The sequence below is a fragment of the Mizuhopecten yessoensis genome, unplaced genomic scaffold (genome assembly GCF_002113885.1).
Source record: "Mizuhopecten yessoensis strain PY_sf001 unplaced genomic scaffold, ASM211388v2 scaffold10487, whole genome shotgun sequence".
Taxonomy (NCBI): Eukaryota; Metazoa; Mollusca; class Bivalvia; order Pectinida; family Pectinidae; genus Mizuhopecten; species Mizuhopecten yessoensis.
This window is the reverse complement of record NW_018408571.1, coordinates 56,155-79,248: the sequence shown is the minus strand read 5'-3', so window position 1 is coordinate 79,248 and position 23,094 is coordinate 56,155. Positions and strand designations below refer to the sequence as shown.

The window sequence follows — 23,094 nt, the reverse complement described above, 5'->3', positions numbered from 1 at the left end:
ATGATTTTTTCACCATTTTTTGATCACTACATTCATACTGTTACAGACAATGCAAAAAATCATTATGGTGTATAAGTGGAGACAAACGCCCGGGCGGTCAATATATCACTACCGGGCTGTCCCGGGCTGTGCCGGGCTCTACCGGGCTGTACCGGGCTGTACCGGGCTATACCGGGCTGTACCGGGCTGTAATTAGTAGGACCCCAAATTAGAGATACCAAAAAAATATGAATTACTGTAGAACATGAATAAGTACGGTGGCTGATTGGGGACATCCAATGAATATTTTCTCTCTCGTTATAACGACTTAGCATCTCGTTATAGCGACTTAGTGTCTCGTTCTAACAACTAGACATTGGGGGNCCAATTTAACTGTTTCATTTTATGTAAGTTACAGTCGGTAGAATAGCTAGAATAAAACCCTTGCATAATGTACCATTATACATTTTATTTTTCATATTTAGGGGGGGGGGGGGGGGGGGGGTGTCATCATCCCTCCCCACACCCAAAATATCGGGTAGACAGGGGCAAGTTTGTCCCATTTTCAGTTAAGTCATTCGATCTGGACAGTAAAATTTATACATGTATGTATTTACACCACTCGGAAGAGGAATTCCATGCCTTTCATAAAACTATAACAGAATGGCAAACACGTCCGTATTAGTTTAAAGAGTTATTTGAATCTTCACTGTCGGAAGAGTGTATGGCCTAATGTGCACCGCCTTGGGGGTAAGTTTGGACGGGATGTCTATGGTAAGTTCGTCCCCACATTGAAATTAACATAGTTATGACGTCATAAAGCATGCAACGCTATATTTCCCCGCCAATTTCACGGCTTCCCCGCGTATATGGTATGGGCCGAACCTGCCCCGGTGTCATGGGACGAAACTGCCACACTTGATATTTTAAGAAATCTGTCTTACATAGCAATACGAAACACAATGCTAGGATTGTATGTACACCATCATGTGAAGATGTCGGTTTGTTACACGTATGGCACCAATATCAATAAGTAACATTTCGGTTTACAGAAAGTTTGCAAAACTAGTAGGAAGTGAGGTCAAAAATCGAACGATTTTTTTTTGCATCTGTTATTACTCCATTTCAATTTTCAAGGGACATTATTTACTAGGGTGGTCGGGTGGTGCAATGGATAGTGCACTTGCCTTTCACCAAGGTGACCGGGGTTCGATTCCCCGATCGGACGTGAAAAGGTTGGGGCTACCTGCCCGATTAAGTAAGAATGAAAGATAGGATAGATATATCTCTTCCAGTTGTAAATTTATATAATTATGTATTTATTTTGGAATATAACGTGAACGTTCGTTATTCTAATTTTGACGAAGTTTTGTCTTTGAGCTGATGGGGGCTTTAAGTTAAGCGCTATTTTAAGAGTTGTGGTAAGAGGTACCAAATTAAGTAGAGGAATAAGTCACAATTGATCACTAGGATGATCATCGTAACATCTCACCTCTGGTTTCATCTCAAATCAAACACAAGAACAGTAACATGCAGAAAAATGAATATTTTCATTGTATCTTGACATTCTAAGAACAAAATATCATAATTCTTGCATATCAAACTCCTGGTTCCATTTTCTAGTCCCAAGAGACAGTGAAACTGAAGCAATAATACAGTTATAGACAGTTTGAGAACTGTTTTTACTTTTAAAAAGTATGAGTGGTATAATGGCCTTCGAAGGACTTTCTACAAGGAATGCATGTTATAGCAAAGTTTTACTTTATACACAAACAATGTCATAGCTTGACAAAGGGACCAGTTAGTCTTGAAAGGTTGCGACACGTTAAGTACTTACATTTTTTGTGTAGAAAGTAAAACTTACTTTGATACTATTCCCAAGCTGATACATCTTATTGAAGATAGGAAAGCATGCTTTCTCAAAAAGTGTTCGATCCAACAAATCAGTCCATGGAACTGCAGAAAGTTGGTATTAATTTGTAAATTATGTTAGAACGCATCAAGTGTAACCTGAATTTGTTATTATGTCATTTATTTTGGTGGGTTTGGCAAAGTATTAAGCATATAGTGTAGTTGTCAAAACAACAACAACAACATTTTCCCTACCAAATGGAGTCAATCTATTCCTTTTTAATGTACTGATCGGAGTTTTAAATTTACAGATTTATTTTATCAGAATCCATTTTAGGAAATTGGTTTAAGACTTAAGGATAATCTATCCATAAAATGCACGTATCTTCTTCACTGCAGATTTACTTCTGGCATAAAAGTCACTTCACTTTATTTTTTACTGCCTATCCATATAACCTATGCTTCACTATTTTGAATTCTTAATCCAGCTATTTTTGCATAATTAAAACAAAACTTAACCAAGAGTTATCTGGCCTTGATTCAGGGTGGACCTGCACTATACAAGTAAGTAACGACGTCTAATAATTTATGGAAATCCCATTTTTGACTGTATCAAATGGCACAGAATTGTTGCTGGATTGAGATAAGGAGGTTTTTATACCAAATGTGAAATGTGTTCGCATGTAAGTAGTCAAGTTATATCTGTTTTAGTGCTGTCGAAAATCTTTTGGATATGATGTCTGTAACGGTTTTCTTTTCAGGTTAGCCATCACCGCTCACTTGTTCAACTGCATAAACATTTGTCACTTATTGAGTTTCTAAATGCTTTGCTTCACTAACGACGGTGGTGATGTGTGAATGTGTTCGTTACACACTGTACCTCAGGAGCCAGTAAAGACATCATGTTTCTGAAGTATTTTGAATATAAAGAGCTGATACGAAGCTAGTCATTCTGTTACATGACTATTTCGTTCAGGTAGGTAATACACGAAGCAGCTAAAGTATGGTACTTCTTTTCTTGTCTTCTCTATAATCATCTACGTCATTACCTGTTCATATACATTTGTATTACAGAATATTATTGGCGACATTTCAGTTAATATTTTTACTAAACGTAGTCATTTCCTCTCCTTTGATGCAAATCAATTCATATTAGATAATGTTTCTACTTATATTTTAATACTAAAAGCCTGCTATATAGTTAATATTGTTAGCATATACATTGTTCGTCTATACTTTATATCTATTAATTGTACTTCTACTTATACCTATGTAATCTGTTAATTGTAAATTGATCTATATATAGCTTTATCAAACAATTTATCATATGTGTGTGATTTCTTACTTAACATCTGAGGCAAGTTGCACTACCAGTGGTCACGTATCATTATATGTATAAAAAAGGCAAACATCAATTACCATTGTGTGTCATTATGTTTGTATGTGTTTCATTGGGTATAGTTAAGGTTGTGAGTTAGGATCGATAACTCATTTGATCTATAATGGTTTATATCAGCATATATGAAATTACACTTTGGGTTGTGTGAGCGGTGTATCTGTGTGTAATTAGTGTTTTGTATGTGCTATTAGTCATCACGTGTTCTTAGGATTGTAAGTATGAGTACCGATTAATAATACATATATTGTACAGTAGTGTGGAAGTGTTAATGTGGATGTGTGTAATTGTTACACCTCTTTATATCCTAACTTTCTAGGAACAGTTTCAAAGTTTAATTAAAAAAATCTACTCGCCATTCTTAAAACTAGTTATACTATATAAAATCAATATCTGTCACATGTCTGCCTCAACCACTGTACAGTATGCTGTAAACGAAATAAGAGATGCCTTATATATACTCTGTCTGTTTTTTAATCAATTTATTTGGATCGATCAAATATCTTGAATTGAAAAGAAGCCATGTAACAGATGATATTGATCAGATTGGTAACTATTAAAACCGTGTAATCAGCATTAAACTGGGATGTAATAGAAATAACTAATGACCGCAGTAACACGAATGCTGTTAACATAAAGCATTGCTGAAGATTTTCAATTGAAAACATAATGCTTGAGTTACTCTTTGGCTATTGGTGTAGCCGAGAGCCCTACACAGTCGTGAGCATCGAAATTGCACTTTTATGTCACTATATTCTGCCCAACTATAGGTCGTAGTTCTAAAGATGTGAAACATTTCAAAGCAAAATTATGCGTAGAGTTTACAAAAATGATGCTTAATGTTTTTATAGCGGATGTAATGATCGATAAACTATATAAGCTAGAGTGTGCAGAAGGTATCGGGTCATGAAGAGAACAATAGAAAAAGATATCTTTAAAACAAATAAACGGATCGTCTGCTATGTGTCTCAGACGTGATCAACATCTGAAAAAGACACTTATTTGTAAAGATTGGGTTCGGTTTTATGTATGCAATCCTGTCTACAGCAGGTGTTATAAGAAATATTCGTATTTAATTCAAAGTCATTATAATATACTCACGAAATATTCAAACCTCAGACATTTATTACATGCATAGCTGTCGCTTAGTTATATCGTCCATTTTATTCCTTTTGGAACGATCATAACATATTTTTTTCCAACTGCATCCTAGAAAGGCGTTTAATACATGTTTTTTCGTATCTATTCGTTGAGGGAATACTGCCAAGTTGATACATATAGGACTTTAAGATGATTCCCATTTCTTGTGAGATTAAAAAAACATGCATGGACAATTTCAATTAGGTGAGTTACAACTGAGCTAACAAAATAAGCTGTTCGACGACTTCCAGTTATCTAAGAACAAGCGAAGCGTAGATTTCGTCCTAGACAAAATGAAAAGGATTTCTGGACTGTATTATCATATCATCAAAACAAATTAAGATTTTTGTAAAAACCTTTTTGTTTATAGATAACAAATTTATAGTTAGATATATGATATAACTCTATTTTCACATTGCCAAGTTTTCAACGTCGTCGATTTTGCTTATACCGATTGGTGTAAATGTGATGTCACATGACAATTCTGTTAATTCTGACATCACAATTACAAATGTGAACCAGACATACGTGTAGTTACACATCTGGGTCTACTCGCTATTGAACAATGTATCTGTTATATTCATTGAAATTGTCCTTTACTCTATGTTCTAGCTACCTTCTCATTTACGAATGACTTACTTGACGCTTAAAGCTATTGGTTTGTCCCCTTACCAAAGTAATTAAGATTTGAACTTAAATTTACTGTTCGATGTCTGACGTTCAACATTAATTTGGTGGCAGTAAGGACTTAGTAGCAAGGTGTAAACTTTTACGACTTTGTTGGATTTCTCGCGTTACCGCGATCACCGTTTGCAAATGAGTCTTTCTTAGATTATTGAAACCTAAATGTAGCACTGGTAAAATTCACCATTGTAGACAGAGTCCTTGTATAACCCTAGCTGTTGCATGGACCTAAAACTACAACTTCAAGCTGACAATGCTTTTTTATGTCGTATAAGTAAATTGTTACATTTTCTATTTTCAGAAAGTCCTGACATATCGCTACTTTCTGTTGCAGTCCTTTACTGCTTGTGTTTTGGTACCGATTCATAGTTCACATAATTACATAACAAGACATTTCAAGTGAGTTTTTTATGACCAGAAACTTATGGAAATCGGAATATAGGTTGTTTGTTATCTGAAGATTGTCCCTGATATATCAGGTCAGCAATATATCAAGAGCAACATCCGTTGTATTATCAGTAGAACGCATTCGAGTGGAATTCAAACAGGAACAATTGCACTTGAACTTCAAACACTGACACTGAATGATCCTATCTAAAATTATCAAATTATATTTCCAAGTTGGTATTTGGCTGACAACATATTTTCAGACAGGGTTAGCGGACACTTTTGTCAGGAAGCAGCGTCGAGTATCATATAATGGTTTGAACACAACAACTATTCATTTTTATCCTAAGTTTTATCGTTATAAGGAATGCCTTACTGATGCCATAATCACTCTTGTGTTCCGTGTGAGTCTACAGAACAATGGCGAGCGCTACAGGACGTATTGACAATTGGGAAGATATTCTGGTACTTGCCGTGTACTTTGTGGTCGTGTTAGTAATTGGATTATGGGTACGTACTCTTTATGCATGTAGCCGTTCAGATTAGCATTTGTGCATTGAATATCGGATATGTAAAGACATGGTTCCTTAGTTATAAATATATATTGTATCTAATTATGTATTTTATTTAACAGTAACTGGTGTTGATACTATAAACTGTATCCCTACTTGATCTGTTTCATGTATTACCATACGCAATTGCTATTTGTTAACCTCCAAACCCACAGTGAAGTTGTACAAGAGAGGTAATAAAGAATACAAAATATAAAGAAAAGGGTATAACTGAAAAATACAGCCCTTAACAGTTGTGATCAATGTTTTCTAAGCAAAATCTGAAGACACGGAAAAACAATTATGCAGGGGGAAGGGTAGTTTGTGCTTCGATATATTAGGAACATCATATTTCCAAATATCACAGCTAAAGATAATTAGGCAATCATCTGTTTCCTGTCTAAGCTTATTACTCTATTCAATAAGTATGGCTTTTTCCAATATTCATTCTGTACGACAATTTGAATGATGACTAAATAAGCTTTCTTTAATGTTTTCTTTTCACAAGAATTTAAATACCTTTGAAAACCTTTGCTTCTGTATACTGAAACCTTCTTTACTACAATATATGTATTTAAAGGTACTATGCCAATAATTTTTTCGTATTTCTCTTAATTAATACTACATTTAGGATGTGAAACGTTTAAAAGATATACAACAAAAAGGAATGCAGTTTTATTTTCTTACGGCCCGTAAAATAATTTAATGTTAAAAAAAATGCCACGTATTCCCATATCGAAGTTTTACTTTCTCCACAAACAATGTACGTATTAAACGTGTCGCAACGTTTCAAGACCGACTGGTCGCTTTGTCAAGCTATGACTGAGTGAGTGATTTGTATTTTTTACCTGTACAATGATGTGACGAAACGGTATTATACAATTATAAATACAAATTATACAATTTCTTCACATCGTTGCACAGGTAAAAATACGAATCGCTTACTTAGTTATAGCTTGACAAATGGACCAGTCGGACTTGAAACCTTGCGACACGTTTAATACGTACATTGTTTGTGTAGAAAGTAAAACTTTGATATCACATATTTCCAAACTGATGAATCTTATTGAAGATACTTGACCAATATATTTAAAATACACATAATAACAATTCGTGTTTGCTTCCGTATTGAACCTCATATCGAATAAAAAATGAGAACTTAACATCCTTTTCTTAAACGATTAATATTAAACCAATCAGTTTTTCTTCTGTATGGAAGCATAATAGAGTTAAAATACACCCTACTATAAACGTGTGCTAAGTACCAAATAATAAAATATCATTATTCATGGGAAAATAATTATATTCCAGACATTTTTCTTTAATACCAATTGAACCGTAATAATTATGATATCGTGCAAGAAAAAAACTTTACCTATCAATAGAGAATTCTGTTGTTGTTTTTTCTTTCTAATTATAGTCTATGAGGCGGTCCGATCGCGGCAATGTTAAGAGTTACTTCCTTGCCGGACGTTCGATGCCATGGGTAGCGGTATGTCTCAAAGCTTCATTCATCTAGTTTTTACGTAATATTTAATGAGTAAATACATTTTTCGTTTTAAACAAAAAATGGAGTGTAGTCTGATAGTATGAACAGATGAAATACCTGTATATTTGGGGTTTATACTATAATATATTGTGTAAGTTGCGTTCATACTTTACCTTTTCAAATGATGAAGAGGTGTTCAACCAAACAGTTGAAATACAGATAGATGTTATGGTGACGGACGAATCATACAGTTCAGTAAACGCTTGCCCTGAGGAAAAAGTTTTGATCCCGGCCGTTTTTTTGTTGTTATTTAAATCACCTAAGTTCCTATTTTATTACTGTTGATGTACACTCAATTTCGGTTGTTTTAACTCCTCTTCAATTGCTATTGTTTATTTTATGCACGTAGTTTTAGTCTTCAATCAAAGATTGGCAAATTTCTTACTTTATATGAACACAAATGGTGTATATGTCATTTCTAAACATTTTCTTCAGGTTGGTAAGTATGGATTATGAGAAGTTCTTTTAACACAGCCAATAACATTTTCTATGTGACGTTTCGATGACTAGTACGATATGTACACTGTCACCTTCATCAGACAAATGTCCAATGAAGTCGATTTCGGCTTCGCTGGAACCGCATGTACAATAGTTGTTATATATGTACCGAAATGACTCAATTCAGCTACGCTTTGTTAATACTTGGTCATAGATGACCGATTTTATGGACAACTGTCTTATGTAAAAAAGAACTTCTCATAATTAATAAGTGTATATGTAATGATATTTTATTTCAGGTTGGCGCTTCCTTATTTTCTAGTAACATCGGAAGTGAGCATTTTGTCGGTCTCGCGGGATCTGGTGCCTCAAGCGGGATTGCGAATATTATGTTTGAATGGCTGGTATGTTTTTATTTACCAATCATCAAATGACAGTTCAATATCATTTATTATATACGTCATAGTGTCCAATAAATATTTTCTAATAACTTTATTCCATTTGCCGAGTATATTAAGCTGTAAAGCCACTGCCCATCCCTTTAATTGTAAAGATACTAAAATAATTGTTGTATAACATTAATTTTTGACTAGGCCAACTAAACGATCTGCCACCTGTTATAATAATGTTTACACTAGAGCAGCCGGTCTCTGTTAAATTCCTGGCAGCTGAGATCACATGTAAGATGAGGGTAATAGGAAGTGAACACTGTTTTTATTTATTTATTGCAATACTGGTATGACAAACTTACCAATAAATCCATAAATGTACTTCCTGTAATAAGTGTTGACAGTAAGAGGTGTAAACTTTTACAAATTAATTTTGCTTTGATTATGTATCATCAATGAAATAATATAGATGAAACAACACTCCAGTAATTTTTCTAAACATTTTCTTTAGGTTGGTAAAAATGGATTGTGAAAAAATCCATGTATCGAAATGAATCGATTCAGCTACGCTTTGTTTAATACTTGGTCAAAGTGTAGCTGAATCGAAGCATTTCGGTACATATATGAAAACTTGTACATACGCTTACAGCGTTCCCGAATCGAAATCGATTTGTGGACAACTCGTACATATGTTACACCTTTTTGTGCATACGCTTCACTGGTCATTTGTCTGATGAGGGTGACATAGTAAATACCGTACTAGTCATCGAAACATCACACATAAACACTTTTTGGTTAAAAGCAATCTTCAAATCGTTTTGATAATATCATACGAAACGTGTACTTATTACAAATGTCCTATGTGCAGTCAATAGATAGTTAAAACATTTGTTATATAACATTTATTTTTACGACATACTTTCCTTTTTAGCCGGCAATACTCATTTTGGCACTTGGTTGGTATTTCATCCCTGTCTACATTTCTTCAGGGGTAAGTTTCTGTCATCTTCTTTCAGTAAATATAGTACAACGTATGACATTCACCTTTGAATACTGTTCTATCGTAATAGCAACAAGCTAGTTGTCATATCTCTTGCTGAAATAAATATTGATTATGACAAGTAAATAAGATATTTAAAAAATTGAATTGTATTTTGCAGAACATTCGATTCGTCTTATTAGCATTATTTTTGTTGTATAAATTCTTTTTATTGTTTTTTATGTTTATTTATTAATTCATTTATTTAATTTTATGTTTTTGTTCGGACAGAGGGGGTGGGTTGGGTAGTAGGTTTATATCTAAGTTTGACGTCATGCTCTTGTATCTCCTCAGTTTTGTCGTCATGTAACAGTGTTTTTACCTACTATTTCATCATCGGAGTAAACTTATAAATTCGGGTCTCGCTAATCGTCCGGGCGACATTAATCCGTTGTCTTATCCTACAATTAGTATTTAAGGGGGAAGAAGGGACGATTAAGCTTTTCCTGTTTACAAATGTTGCGCTGTCGCAAGCAATTTTGTGTGATATCAAAGGTGACTGGATATTGAATATGCACTGAATAAGATGAATTCATTACAGCATTAATCTGCTTTTAGAAGCGGTTCATAGACACTATGAATGCCCACTGCATTACATGAGTACAGTGAACATTAACAATGCATATGAACTGCCTCTGAAAGCAGTTCAAAGCTTTCATTTATATTTTCACGTCTTTCTGTTTCTTTCAATGATAGTGACATTAAAATAAAATGAAAATCTCACCAAGATTAACTGGAATGATCGACTGGTGGCACAGACCAAAGCACGTGTATTTTCCTGTTACTAAAATGTTCAAATATAGTCTGTGTTTATTATTACGATTATTGACATCGTTTGATAATGACGTCACCGCTTAATTAGAAAATTATTCAAAATAAATGCGGTCGTCGCAGAAAGCATGTCTCCATCCTCTTATTTATTGATAATATTTTGAATGTTGAGGTCGCAAAGGCTCTAAGTGTAGACTTTATTTTGATGGTCGACTTCATTGCGAAAGCTAGGACATATTTTTCCACAGACATTGCCGGACATTTAGCTAGTGAGAGCTTACTTCTTACTTGACTGTTGCATGCTTGAGGGCAAGATTCATTGCGGATTTTACAATTTCATTATTGTCTGAAAGTAATAGAGTATGACAATTTTGATGAATTAATAATTATTGCTGTGGTTTCATGCTGAAATAGCCAACATCTTGCTTAAAAATTCAAAACGAAAGTCGAATATGACGTCCGTGTTGTTTGTTCCCCCGTTTTGGTCAGGTTCGTATTACTGCTCATTTCGGTTTATAGTCTGAAGACACGGAACAAAGTTTACTTGGGTTTATATAATGACACCAGAGCGCAAATAAAAATATGTAAATGTGTTACAGGTATATACTCTGCCAGAGTATATGGAGAGGCGCCTTGGGGGAAACAAAATCCGGATATATCTCTCTTGCCTTTCTCTTCTACTCTCCATCGTCATCAAACTGGCGGTAACGTATGCAAATTAACATCAACGTACTGTAACTTCCCTGTTAAATACATATTTTTAATGCCATGTACAATAGGCCCTCTTTCCTACTTTTTATTTGAATCTGCTAGTTTTTAATTCATTATTATATAGATAACATAAGACATCCCGTAAGTATATGTAGCAGTCAGATTCAAAAGGTGAGTGGATATTAACCTTTTCGCTTCAATAATATTACGGTATCCTCTGCCTCTGGAGTTACAGTGAGTCGGCACTGATCACTGTACTCTACATAGTCAGGGTTGCTTGTCAGGGATCTTCTAACAGACACTACACTTTGTCGTCAAAATTGCTTACAGCAATGAATGGCGTTAGAGTTAATACTTTTATACTGCTGATTTCTGTGGTACGGTTATACAGATACACGTAGGAACACTTGGATAAATCATGAATATATTTATTGGCATGTAAAGGTTGATGTCATCAACACATATTAATTCTCTTGCTTATGAATTAATATATTCATTGAAGGTAATCACGAAACCCTATTTAAATGCAGGTAAGTATGTTCGCTGGTTCTCTGTTCTTACAAATGGCTACCGGATGGAACATGTATGTGTCTGTCATCATCCTTCTGGCTGTCACAGGTTTCTACACCACATTAGGTAAATACTTCTACAGCTGATAATTTACTTTAAATTGAGTAGTAACTTTTATTGAAAAATATATCCCACTCCTAATTGCTAAAATATAATTAATGGTTATATATGATACCAAAGTATGAGATGACAACGTTTTTAACCAACAACAATATCAAGGTATGAATTGAAAACAAATCAAGGTATTTGTTGTTACAAATAATATAGCATTTTTTTAGCAGTGATTGTATGATGTATTTTGTAGGGGGTCTAACCGCTGTAATGTATACAGATACGTTCCAGACAGTTGTGATGACCATTGGAGCTTGTGTGTTGATGGGTGTTGGTAAGACGATACCTATCATATAAACTTACGTAGTTATTTATGATAATTAAACAGCACATGCTACAAGTATGCTATGTTGCTTTTATATATGAAACATTTCAATATATGCTTTTGCTTTGAGGCCGCCTTAGTCTTTGACTCTTGTGAAATCAAATATGAGTTCCGTGTCTAGTATTTGATGTGTCAGGCAAATAATGTTTAAAAGACGAACATACCTTAAATATCATAAATAATTTAAGAAGACATGAAGTAAATGTAATGACGGTATTTTTTCTTGCACTAGTTATTTTATTATATTACTTATCCAAATTATTCAGGGATGAACGAAGTTGGTAATATTGAAAATCTGATGAAGAGATACATGAATTCGTCAGCAACCATTCAGATTATTAATTCAACCTGCGGTCTCCCAAGGAAAGATGCATTTCACGTGTTTCTAGATCCCACTGGAAACAACCAACCGTGGCCAGGGCTTGTCATAGTTGCCTCTCTTGGATGTGTTGCCTACTGGTGTTGTGACCAGGTAATTATCCTACTTTAATGATTATTGTAAAACGTTTATGAATATCAACATGAAGCAACCCCTGTTTATCATAAATTGCAGGTCCCAGATTTTAAGAGTAATGGAGAACTAAGGATACATGTATCACTGCCACAAACTGTGATATAAGACATCATTTGAATGTATTGTTGTTTTAAGAGAAACAAGAAAAAATATCATTTGTTGCACGTGATTTTTTAAGGTTCCCGTACTACTGCCAAAAATGTAGCAAGGCATTGGAAACTGTTTAATCATTTTCTGAACAGAAAATCAATTATACCGTAATTTTCATGAACACGACGAAAACAACAGTGCTAGTGACATTCCATTGTTCCTTGGGTATTATGTTTGGTCAGCACGATGAATAACACTGTCGATTAATATACACCAACAAATAGAAATAAAAAATAACCGTACACAACTGTATATGGCAAATACGTGCCAGATGATATTTACTTCATGTTGAGTTTCTGTATCAGGCGATTCACTTAGGAAAAGTTTGTTTTTCGTCGAAAGGGAATATCAAGTTTTACCTCGGGAAGGTCATCTAAGGCTGTAGTCTAAGGCAGGGACTATTTAATCACAAGAGTTTACCCTTTGCTGCACTGATAAAACATGAATTATTTATGCGAAACATATTTTTTCGTCACAGAATATAATTTGTATCCGTATATTTGTACATTCAGACATGAAAGTAAAATAGAAAACAGAGGTATACCTAGCTCGACATTTATCTATAAACACAGCAGTAAGAACTGAAGAGAAACCAAAACAATGTCACGTACAGAAACTGATAAGCCACTAAACCCAAAAAGGTAGCAGCAAGAACGACAGAAAAAACAGGAACAGAAGAGACACCTATTAGGCTAATCAAGATAATATATCCAATTCGTTGTTTCAAGTAGACATAGTTCTTGAATTTCACAGAATAAAAATATTATTCATATACATGTACAATATATGCTTTATCGATGTGGTATTTTGTAGATCATTGTGCAGCGATCACTCGCGGCAAAAAATATTGAACACGCTAAAGGGGGATCAGTAATGGCGGCTTCTTTGAAAATCCTTCCACTGTTCCTAATGATATTTCCTGGGATGATCAGTAGAGTTTTATTTCCAGGTAAAACAACCATTGTTTTCAGTACAAGTTAGGTGCCTGATACAATTCTGGGAACGGCAGATAACTAACTGTTCGTCGTTAAAAAAGGTGAATGTAGCAGGGAGAGGTAAACGCGACAAAAATAGACTCAGCTCTCCTGAGGTATTATCAAACGTTATTCTTGCTTAGATCAGTTTTAGTATTAAACTTTATTAATATTTTGAATACTCTCGATATTGCATACCCTTTGTATATAAGTGTTTCACAGAGTTTGATACTGTTAAACACTCTTTTTTTGCAGTCACCTAATTTCACGGTTTTGCTAAAAAAAAGCGTGATACATTTTTTGCAGAAATTACTACAGTAAAAAACGTGGAAATTAAAACCCGAGGAATAAACAGTTTTTTAGTATATCGAAAACACCAGTGTTTATACGCTAGTAAGTCAAAGTAGGATGTGATAGTAACCACAGAACTTCTTTCTCTCTTTAATGTCAAAATATTCATCACTTTACAAAGTTTTATACATAACTAATAATTAAAACGTTTGTTATATATACCCTTCGATAGATTGAATGTTGCCTTTTTAGAAAAAAGTGGTCAGAAAATGTAAAAAAATGTTCTAATAGTGATAAATCATTTACTCGGGCATCAATTATGCATATCTTTGTATGAATAGATAATTATTAAAACAATAGACAGTAGAAAAGTTACAACGTCTTGATATTTAATTCAACTTCTATTTATAATTTTACAATATTTAGATTTGCAAACATTAGCATCCCAAGTGGCGTATCGTTTGGGCATTCACGTAGCTGTTATGTTTAATAAAAGTTAAATGCATACTATTTTCCGTATATTTATATAGTATTGCTAAGCTAAAGTATTGCAACTTAATGTTGGCATTAATAAGCAAAGTGAATGCTAAATGTACAAAGACAACTTCAAAGAGCGCGTTTTAAAGTTAAAACTCCATACAGTAACAAAAATGCAATAAGAAACTTCTTACATTATTCATCAGTTATAATGTGGCGTTTCAGACGAGGTAGCCTGCGCTGACCCTGACGAGTGTATGAGGATATGCGAAAACCCCGTCGGTTGTTCTAACATAGCCTACCCTAAGATGGTCCTGGAACTTCTTCCGAAAGGTGAGATCTGTATACGTGTGTCAGTACCATACCCACATTCATGAAAACGAGTTTAACAGATTCTTTATAATCATTATGAATAATCTTGATAAATAATCTTGATAAATGATCTTTATGAATAATCTTGATAAAATAATCTTGATAAATAATCTTTATAAATGGATATTGTTACGACATTCACATGTCAGTGTATTTGAATATAATTTCCGTTGACTAACCAGATTTCGTCACGGCAAAAACACTACTCTATACATAACATCTACTCCATGTGGACTACATAGAAACACATTTGTTACATTCTTCACTGTGTTTTTGTGCTTTGTTTTATAAAATGCATGCCTAATGCATAGATCATATTTAAAATTGTATTTATGTCTAGTTAAGGTTTGAAATGCACCTCTGTAAATGTTTATTCTAGTATGCATTTGAGTTCCTTTTTATCGTTATTGGTGGTGTGAATCGGTTCAGAATACATTGAAAAACAAACTGTTTTACCAAATGACGGAAACAGTTATTTCTGCAGGAACAAGATGGGGTTTCTACGGTTACAAGTTGCGTCAGTCGGCAAACATCAACCGGAAACCATTCGGGAATTTAAATCGTAATTTGAATTTGACGTCACGTTATCACTGGTCCCCAAAAAATCAAAACTGACGCGATTGTTATGAGAGAGAGTAACACAGATTGACGTGTTCTTTTTACATCTATCCAGGACTTAGAGGTTTCCTGATGGCTGTGATTTTGTCCGCCATCATGAGTTCCCTGACATCAATCTTTAACAGCTCAAGTACTTTGTTTACCATGGATCTTTGGAGACGGTTCCGACCACGATCTACCCAGAGGGAACTACTCATTGTCGGCAGGTAAGGATAACGTGCTTTCATGGATACGCGGAAACGTTTCAACCAGTGTTTATAATATCGCATGTACAACGAATTGTTAATATCAAATCAACCATATTGGAAAACATGGTTAATATCTTGACATTTTACATGGATATTACAGAGTTCTTTACAACATAATTATGCCATATAAACTTTATCTATTTGGAAATTAATTTGAAAGTTATTTAATCTTAAATTGATCACTCTAATGAGAATCATATCACAGGAAACCGTTATTTTTAATGTTTTTTTTGTATACTTTGAGGATTGGTGTTATGAAATGCATGTTTTTATTTTGTTATTTGAAATACTTTTCCGAACTTTCAGAATCGTAATTTTATTCATGTGCGCTATAAGCATCATCTGGCTGCCGTTAATCAAGGGATCGCAAGGGGGACAACTTTTCAATTATATAAATATGGTACAAGCTAACCTAATGGCACCTGTTGGTCCTGCGTTTATGATGGCCATTCTGTGGAAACGAACAACTGAGTTGGTAAGTATATACAATTATTGTGTTTTCATTTATTTAAATATTGAGTTAATACAATAATTGAAATACGTGTTTTTTGTGTGTTTTTTCCCCCTTTTATAAGGAGGCGGGGGTTCTGTTTGTTTGGGGATTTGCAACAAAACGGATGGGCGTGTCTTCATGACAGGACATCGTTATGAAGTAATTTACTTTATACTTATTACCCCTGTAGGTGTTTGGGGAAAATTGATCAGCTGTATCCAACCTCATGTTACCGTAAGGAGTGACGAACAAAAGATCCATTCAGACTCGGAGTTGTTGTCGTTGTAAAATTAATCTGCTGCCCCCATTGCAGTACTTTGGATCTTGTATTTGTAATTGATCTGCTGTATCCAACCACACTTTATCGTAAGAATCGACGAACATGAGATACATTCAGAATCGAAGGTGTTGTTGTGTATCCTGTTGAGGGGGAGTTAAAGAATATTATACTTGATCTGCTGCCCCTATTGCAATACTTTGTATCTTGAAACTTAAACTTGATTTAGGTTTTAATATCATTTTTTTATATCTATCTATCTATATTTCATTTGTAACGGCCCATCGACAATTCAGGTAAAGAAATAAAGAAAGGAAAGAAAGGTTGGATGTAAAACGCATCAACATAGAACGAATTAGTTGTATCGAATCATATTATATAGATGACCACTTCCTCTCTGCAGTCCGCATCACTTGTTGCACATGCTCTTACATTAGGTTGAAATGAAAACGGTTATTGATTTTCTAACAATTCATTTCGCAATTTGTTTTCAATAAAATTCGAAGTGGAATGTTTAAAATCACAATAAGGCAGACTTATGTTTTGTTGATGTTAGTTAAAAGCGGGGTTAGCAGCCCTATTTACTTTCTCACCAGTCTTATCTACTTTCTCAATGATAATACGAATAGAATATTAAAAATTGTATAATAATTCTTTGTTGTTTTATATACTTTAGGGTATTGTCGGGGGATTGGTTAACTTGATTTAGATATTGATATCATAAAAAAATACATATATATTTATATATTATTTGTAACGGCCCACCGACAATTCAGGTAAAAAAATAAAGAAAGATTAGATGTGTCATTATAAAAACGCATCAACATAGAACGAATTAGTACTAGAAGTATCGTATCATATTATAAAGATGATTGGAGTGTCAATAATCATATACTGATTACACTGAACTTGTATAAAATATAGTTTTCATTGATGGTACATTATAGAATCTGTCACGTATTTGTTTGAAATCAGAGCATTCAACCATGAAATGTTTGGTTGTAAGTTGCTGGTTACATGCACGACAGTAAGGCTGGCCTTTCTTACGTAAACTGTAACTGTGTTGCGTAGGTATGGCATTTGCGCAGTAGAGAGGACCACTTCCTCTCTGCAGTCCGCATCACTTGTTGCACATGGTCTTACATTAGGTTGAAATGCAAACGGTTATTGGTTTTCTAACAATTAATTTTGCAAATCCTTTTTAATAAAATTCGACATGGAAGGTTTAAAGTCACAATAAGGCAGATTTATGTTTTGTTGATGCAAGTTAAAAGCCGCGTTAGCAGTCCTATCTACTTTCTCAATGATAATACGAGTAGAAAATTAAAAATTGTGTAATAATTCTTTGTTGTTTTATATACTTTAGGGTATTGTCGGCGGATTGGTAATATCCCATGTTTGCGGCGTTATACGGCTTGTACTTGAGTTTGTGTATCCAGCGCCACCTTGTGGTGAACCTGAAACGAGGCCGGCTATCCTCTATAAAGTGCATTTCCTGTATTTCGGAACCTTTCTGGTATTATTGACTCCTTTGACAGTTGCCATTATCAGCATGTTGACGCCAGGGAAGAGTGAAGAAGAGGTAAGATTCAAGAAAAACATTCTGCTATTGTGTAGTATCATTTGTCTCCTAGTGTAATGCTTTTGAATTTCAATAATTGTTTATGTTGCCTTCGAACATCCTTATTTGTAATTTACTTAATGCAAATTGGTAAGGTTATCTTTCACAGAAAGGGCAACTGGAAGAAACTTATATGTAAGTTATACTTTTTTTTGCAAATGACAACTAACTTGTACCTAAAATGATACAAAATGACCAATACATATTAACATGTTACACAAATCTATCTTTGTTATTGCTATGTGATCAGTTAGATGGCCTGACATGGTGGACGCGCATTAAGGCGAATGTTAAGCTGGCGGAAGAGGACAACGACGGCAATGGGAACGAGTTATGTTCTAATGTTGAAGATGACATGCCACAAAAGATTAAAAATAGGACACCTGGTATACCGGAAAACCAATTCCTGAATAGCAATGCAGGTACATTACGTCTGATATGACAGTGTGTAAGAATTGGGTGGGGTGATGTTGGTTTTTCTTTTGGTCGAAAATGCCAATAAAGCAGTTTAAGTAGTAGAAACGATTCGTTTATACTACATAGGGGAAATGCATAAAACCCCTTATTTTATCATTTTCAAAAATTGAAGAAATACTGATTTATTTCAAAATAGTAATGAATACGTGTGTATACTGTAAACGCTTCAACTACTAAGGGGAGATACTTGTTGTCATCAAGGTTACGGTATACTTTGGGGACTACGAAATACACAAGCAGAATACCATCTTATGCGATCATGATTTTGCTCTAGCTATCGTTATTATTAGCTTATTTCAAGCTGTATGCCTGAAATGTCTGGCATGATGAGGAAGTGTTAACCCCTTGGTTAGAGACACTGCAGCGAGTCAAGGAATCCATTACACGGCCAGAACACATGTAGTCTCATCAGATTTGTTGTAGGTGTCGATGGTGTATTTCGTTTTGTTCTTGTGTAATCATGGTTCGTGTTATTGGTTTTTATATGTCATTTTTGCTATCAAGTTCGAACCTAACATTTTTGTCAAAAGTACCAACCTCATTTTATCACATATAGTATGATTGATAATTTTATTCTTTGTCGCGTTTAATAGTATGATACTAAAGCTATGTGTAGTTGTGTTCACTATACTGAATTATATAATTTATTGATTTAACAGGCACTGACAGCTTGGGAGAAGAGGTTCCTTCCGAGATCGAAAGCAAGGGAATGACACCGACAGGGAACGTCATGCTGTTTTTGTGCGGAAAGACCGAGACAGGAAGAGAGATAATCGTGATGACATTGAGCCAGAAACAAAAATTCATGAGAGAGCGTCCAAAATGCCGATGGATGTTAAACACTAGTGCCTTTCTTGTTATGGGAACGATACTGTTTTTGTTAGGTTATTTTGCATAACAATTGCTTGTATAATTATATCGGTGCTGGGCGGTGTATCTGGTGAGTCAAATGCGGCTATATTGTTTCACGTTTTAGAGTAGTTTATTTTGGTTTTGACAGTAAGGTATTGGATTTTTACCAACTAGATGTACTTTATATCTTTCACACTTATCTACCTGTGTTGTAATTGTGGCCTTTTGTACAAGAGTTATGGTTCTTTGAACATTGGCCTGCTATACAGTGATAGACTTGTAGTAGTTAAGTTTCTCATACATCTGACTTTAGAGTGATGTCCCTTGTTTTGATAGCTCTTCCATTCAAAACATGTGCAGGAACACAACAAGTTTTCACATTTTCTCTGTCAAACTCACCTTTTCGACATTACTGCCAACCATCGAGTAAGTGTAAATCAATATTAGTTTTCTTTCAATTCTAAATGTATGAAGTTCTGACAATTTGTAGTTTAGTTGATAATAGATGTTTTAGTCGGTAATGCTCAAAATACGAAAACACGTGTTCTGGACTTTCACATTTATTGAAGCTATTTGAATCGAACTACTTTCGGTATTATCTAGTCATGATTCTTGTAATATTTCTACGCAATTGTTAATCAGGTCGTTTTCTGGTTTATATAATATGACGTCCCGGTCACCTCTTCGGAGGTATGCGCTTTGAATAACCTTTTTCAAACATCACACTACCGCAGTATGAATTTATATTGTTAACCAATCATAACAGTACTTTCTATTCACTGATACAGATGAAGCGACGGTAAAATAAGTGATTTATATTTCAAACATGTTAGCTAGGGTTTAATTGTGTACATGTTACTCATCTAAGCATGTAAACTCGACAACTCATACGTGACGTAAGTCTGGTAGACCGCATTAAGGTCAGGAGAAACAGTCGTGGACATACATTGTTACAGACAATTTGATTCGACAACAATCAACAGTTTACACCATTCCGCTAATCCGACATTATTATATTATATACAGCATTTGATATAGAAGTATATTTTACAGGGAATGGTACAATAAAGGAATAATTGTAATTGATGATCTAATCAGAGACAGAAATACCAATGCTTTTTACACATTTCAAGAATTCAAACAGATTTATGATATTAATACAAACTTTTTGCGATACCAGGGTCTAATTACTGCCATTAGAGAGTATATTATACAACAAGATATGTCAAATGTAGAGGTTAACTATCCATTTTTACCAATTAATATAGAAATGTTTTTGAAAAACAAAAAGGGGATAAGAGATTTTTATAGCTTATTTTGTAAAAATGATACTATTTCAACAGGTAAAAAAAAATGGGATGATATATTTCAATTTGATGATGAAGTTTGGAAAAAAATATATATAATGCCATTTAGAATTACGAAAAATACCAAATTACAGTGGTTCCAGTACAGAATTAATCAGCACATTTTGACAACTAATGCATATTTGTTTAAGGCAGGAATAGTAGATAGCCCTTACTGTGAACTGTGTAAACTAGAAATAGAGACAATAGAGCATGTATTATGGGAATGTGACAAAGTACAAAATCTTTTACAAAATTTTGAGTTCTTATTAGATGCATTGATTATTCCATTTGATTATAATAAACAAACATTTCTTTTTGGTTTTTATAACTATAACGGACTTAATAAAAGTGACAATAGTATTATTTTAATAATAAAACAGTATATATACAAGGCAAGATGTCTTAAAGTGCCTTTATCTATACAAGGAATTAAAAGTTCAATTAAAGAACATTACAGTATTCAAAAATATATTGCAAATAGTAAAGACGAAATATATCTCATTAACTTCCAGAATGAGTGGAAAAAATGGAAAAGGCTTATTGATATTTCCTAGACCTACTTTTTGCCGATTGTTTATATGTTTGATCTAATTTTAATTTATTTGAAAAAAAAGAGACAAAATTTAAACATTCAATGTATTATCTTAATTACTTAGCTACTGACACCTATATATTACCAGACTTCTATCCTTTTAATTGGTCTGTTTAATACTGGTACTTCTCTTCTTGTCTGTCTATCTTTCCGTCTGTCTGTCTGTCTGTCTTTCTTTCTGTCCATTTACCTATCTTTATTTCCTCTATTTCTTTGTTTTCTTGTTTCTCTTTTCTGATTTTCCTTCTTTTCTAATATAACATTACAATAAAATAAAATACCACTTACAAAAAGAGCAATATTAATTAGTATGAAAGTATGTGTGAAAGTGGAATTCATTATGTATAATGAAATGTATATGTTACTGTAATGTGAAAAATACTTTGAAAATAAACAAATAAAAAAAAAAAAAAAAAAAAAAAAAAAAAAATTGATATAGCGCCCTATCCAGCTAACATAAGCCACTCTAAAGCGCTTTAAAGTACTTAGATATACAATTAATACAAAACGCATATATATTTATCAATATAATTTTTGAGGAATTCTCAGGAGCTGCCTTATCAGTCCTATGTCACCTGGCTAATATATCCCTATGTGTGTATGCATGCGTGTGTGGTTGAGATGTAATGTTTTCTGTTTGTAGTTGACCGTGCTTCCAGCGGCATCATTTATAGTGCAACCTCACTTGAATGCTACAGCACAGTGTAAACCAATGTATACTCAACCTGGGTTGTTAGAGTTGTGTGGGCGGAGAAAAACACTTTCTCTGAATATCCATGCGTACGACGACCACTCGACCAATCCGCCACGAATGGTAGACTGCATCGGGAACTAGTGAATCCCTCATACTAATTAGTCCTTTGGTCTTGTCAGATAATGTTAGAATAATACCATCTGACTAACCGATTCTAAAACATTAACAGTTAAAATACAACAATACTTATGTTAATTGTTAAACTTTCCTACGATTTCACCACATTTTAGTGCAATAGGATGATATCCAAGATACGCTTTCTTCAAACAAGAAATATTAATGTCTAAATCTGTAAACAATTGCACAATAAGTGAAGGGTTCTTATGTTTTCCTCCCCAATCGGGTAGATATACCCACGCTTCCGGACGGGAAATGATTTTCAATTTAACCCCGGATGGATTTTGTTTAAAAAAACAATTAAATTCTATATTTGAATAGTTCTCTAAAAGTACTGTCATTGTTGAATATATTCATTACAATATCATCAATCGTTATTGGTTGATTAACATAGCACACTTTTCGACATTGATTTCATTCATTTGGTTTTTGATGTAGACAATCATTCCTGATCTTAAAGGAAGAGAAAGAGGAATCTCCAACTCAAAGGTAGTATCACTGTCCTAATTTCAGACTCCGTCATCTGTACTGAAGTGGCCCTAGTGAGTGTTATACTCTTTGCTATAGTGTATACATGTAATTATTATGTAAAAATTATAATAAATAGGTAATATCTAATTTGTTCACTTTTTATTTCCTCCTTTACTCCCTTTTTATCATTATCTATAGCAAATGCTGCAACTAAGTTTTGCAAGTATGAAGGTTCCGCGAATTCTTAATTCTTTCAAATCATTGTCAGAGTAACAATTATCAATTTACTACGGTTTGTGATCGTACAACGCACCAAACATAGCATGTGCACATCATTCATACATTGTGCGCTCACCTTCCGCACATGGAGCACGCAACTGTGCGATTTAAGAAAAGTTTGCCCCATTGTGCGCTTCTCTCACAAACGTGCGATTCGGAACAATTGGTTAATAAATATTACGGGATGAAAAAATCTGGAAGGCTCGTAAGAAATAGGGTACACTGTATATATTAATTTCTCATCACAATAATTAAGATTTTGTTCAGTTTTTACAAT

The 23,094-nt window shown here is 34.0% G+C and overlaps 1 protein-coding gene across 1 annotated transcript; it reads left to right on the top strand.

The window, feature by feature from the left end:
* The first annotated feature begins 3,371 nt into the window (after positions 1-3,371).
* LOC110460843 (sodium/glucose cotransporter 5-like) lies at positions 3,372-20,954 on the top strand. The gene is made up of 16 exons (XM_021514020.1): positions 3,372-3,441; positions 5,352-5,947; positions 7,409-7,480; positions 8,275-8,379; positions 9,296-9,355; positions 10,774-10,878; positions 11,416-11,521; positions 11,760-11,840; positions 12,158-12,363; positions 13,369-13,504; positions 14,523-14,630; positions 15,343-15,493; positions 15,842-16,010; positions 17,672-17,887; positions 18,177-18,348; positions 19,063-20,954. The coding sequence occupies exons 2-16, from the start codon at positions 5,858-5,860 to the stop codon at positions 19,299-19,301; spliced, it is 2,016 nt and encodes a 671-aa protein (XP_021369695.1). The 5' UTR covers positions 3,372-3,441; positions 5,352-5,857; the 3' UTR covers positions 19,302-20,954.
* The last annotated feature ends 2,140 nt before the right edge of the window (positions 20,955-23,094 follow it).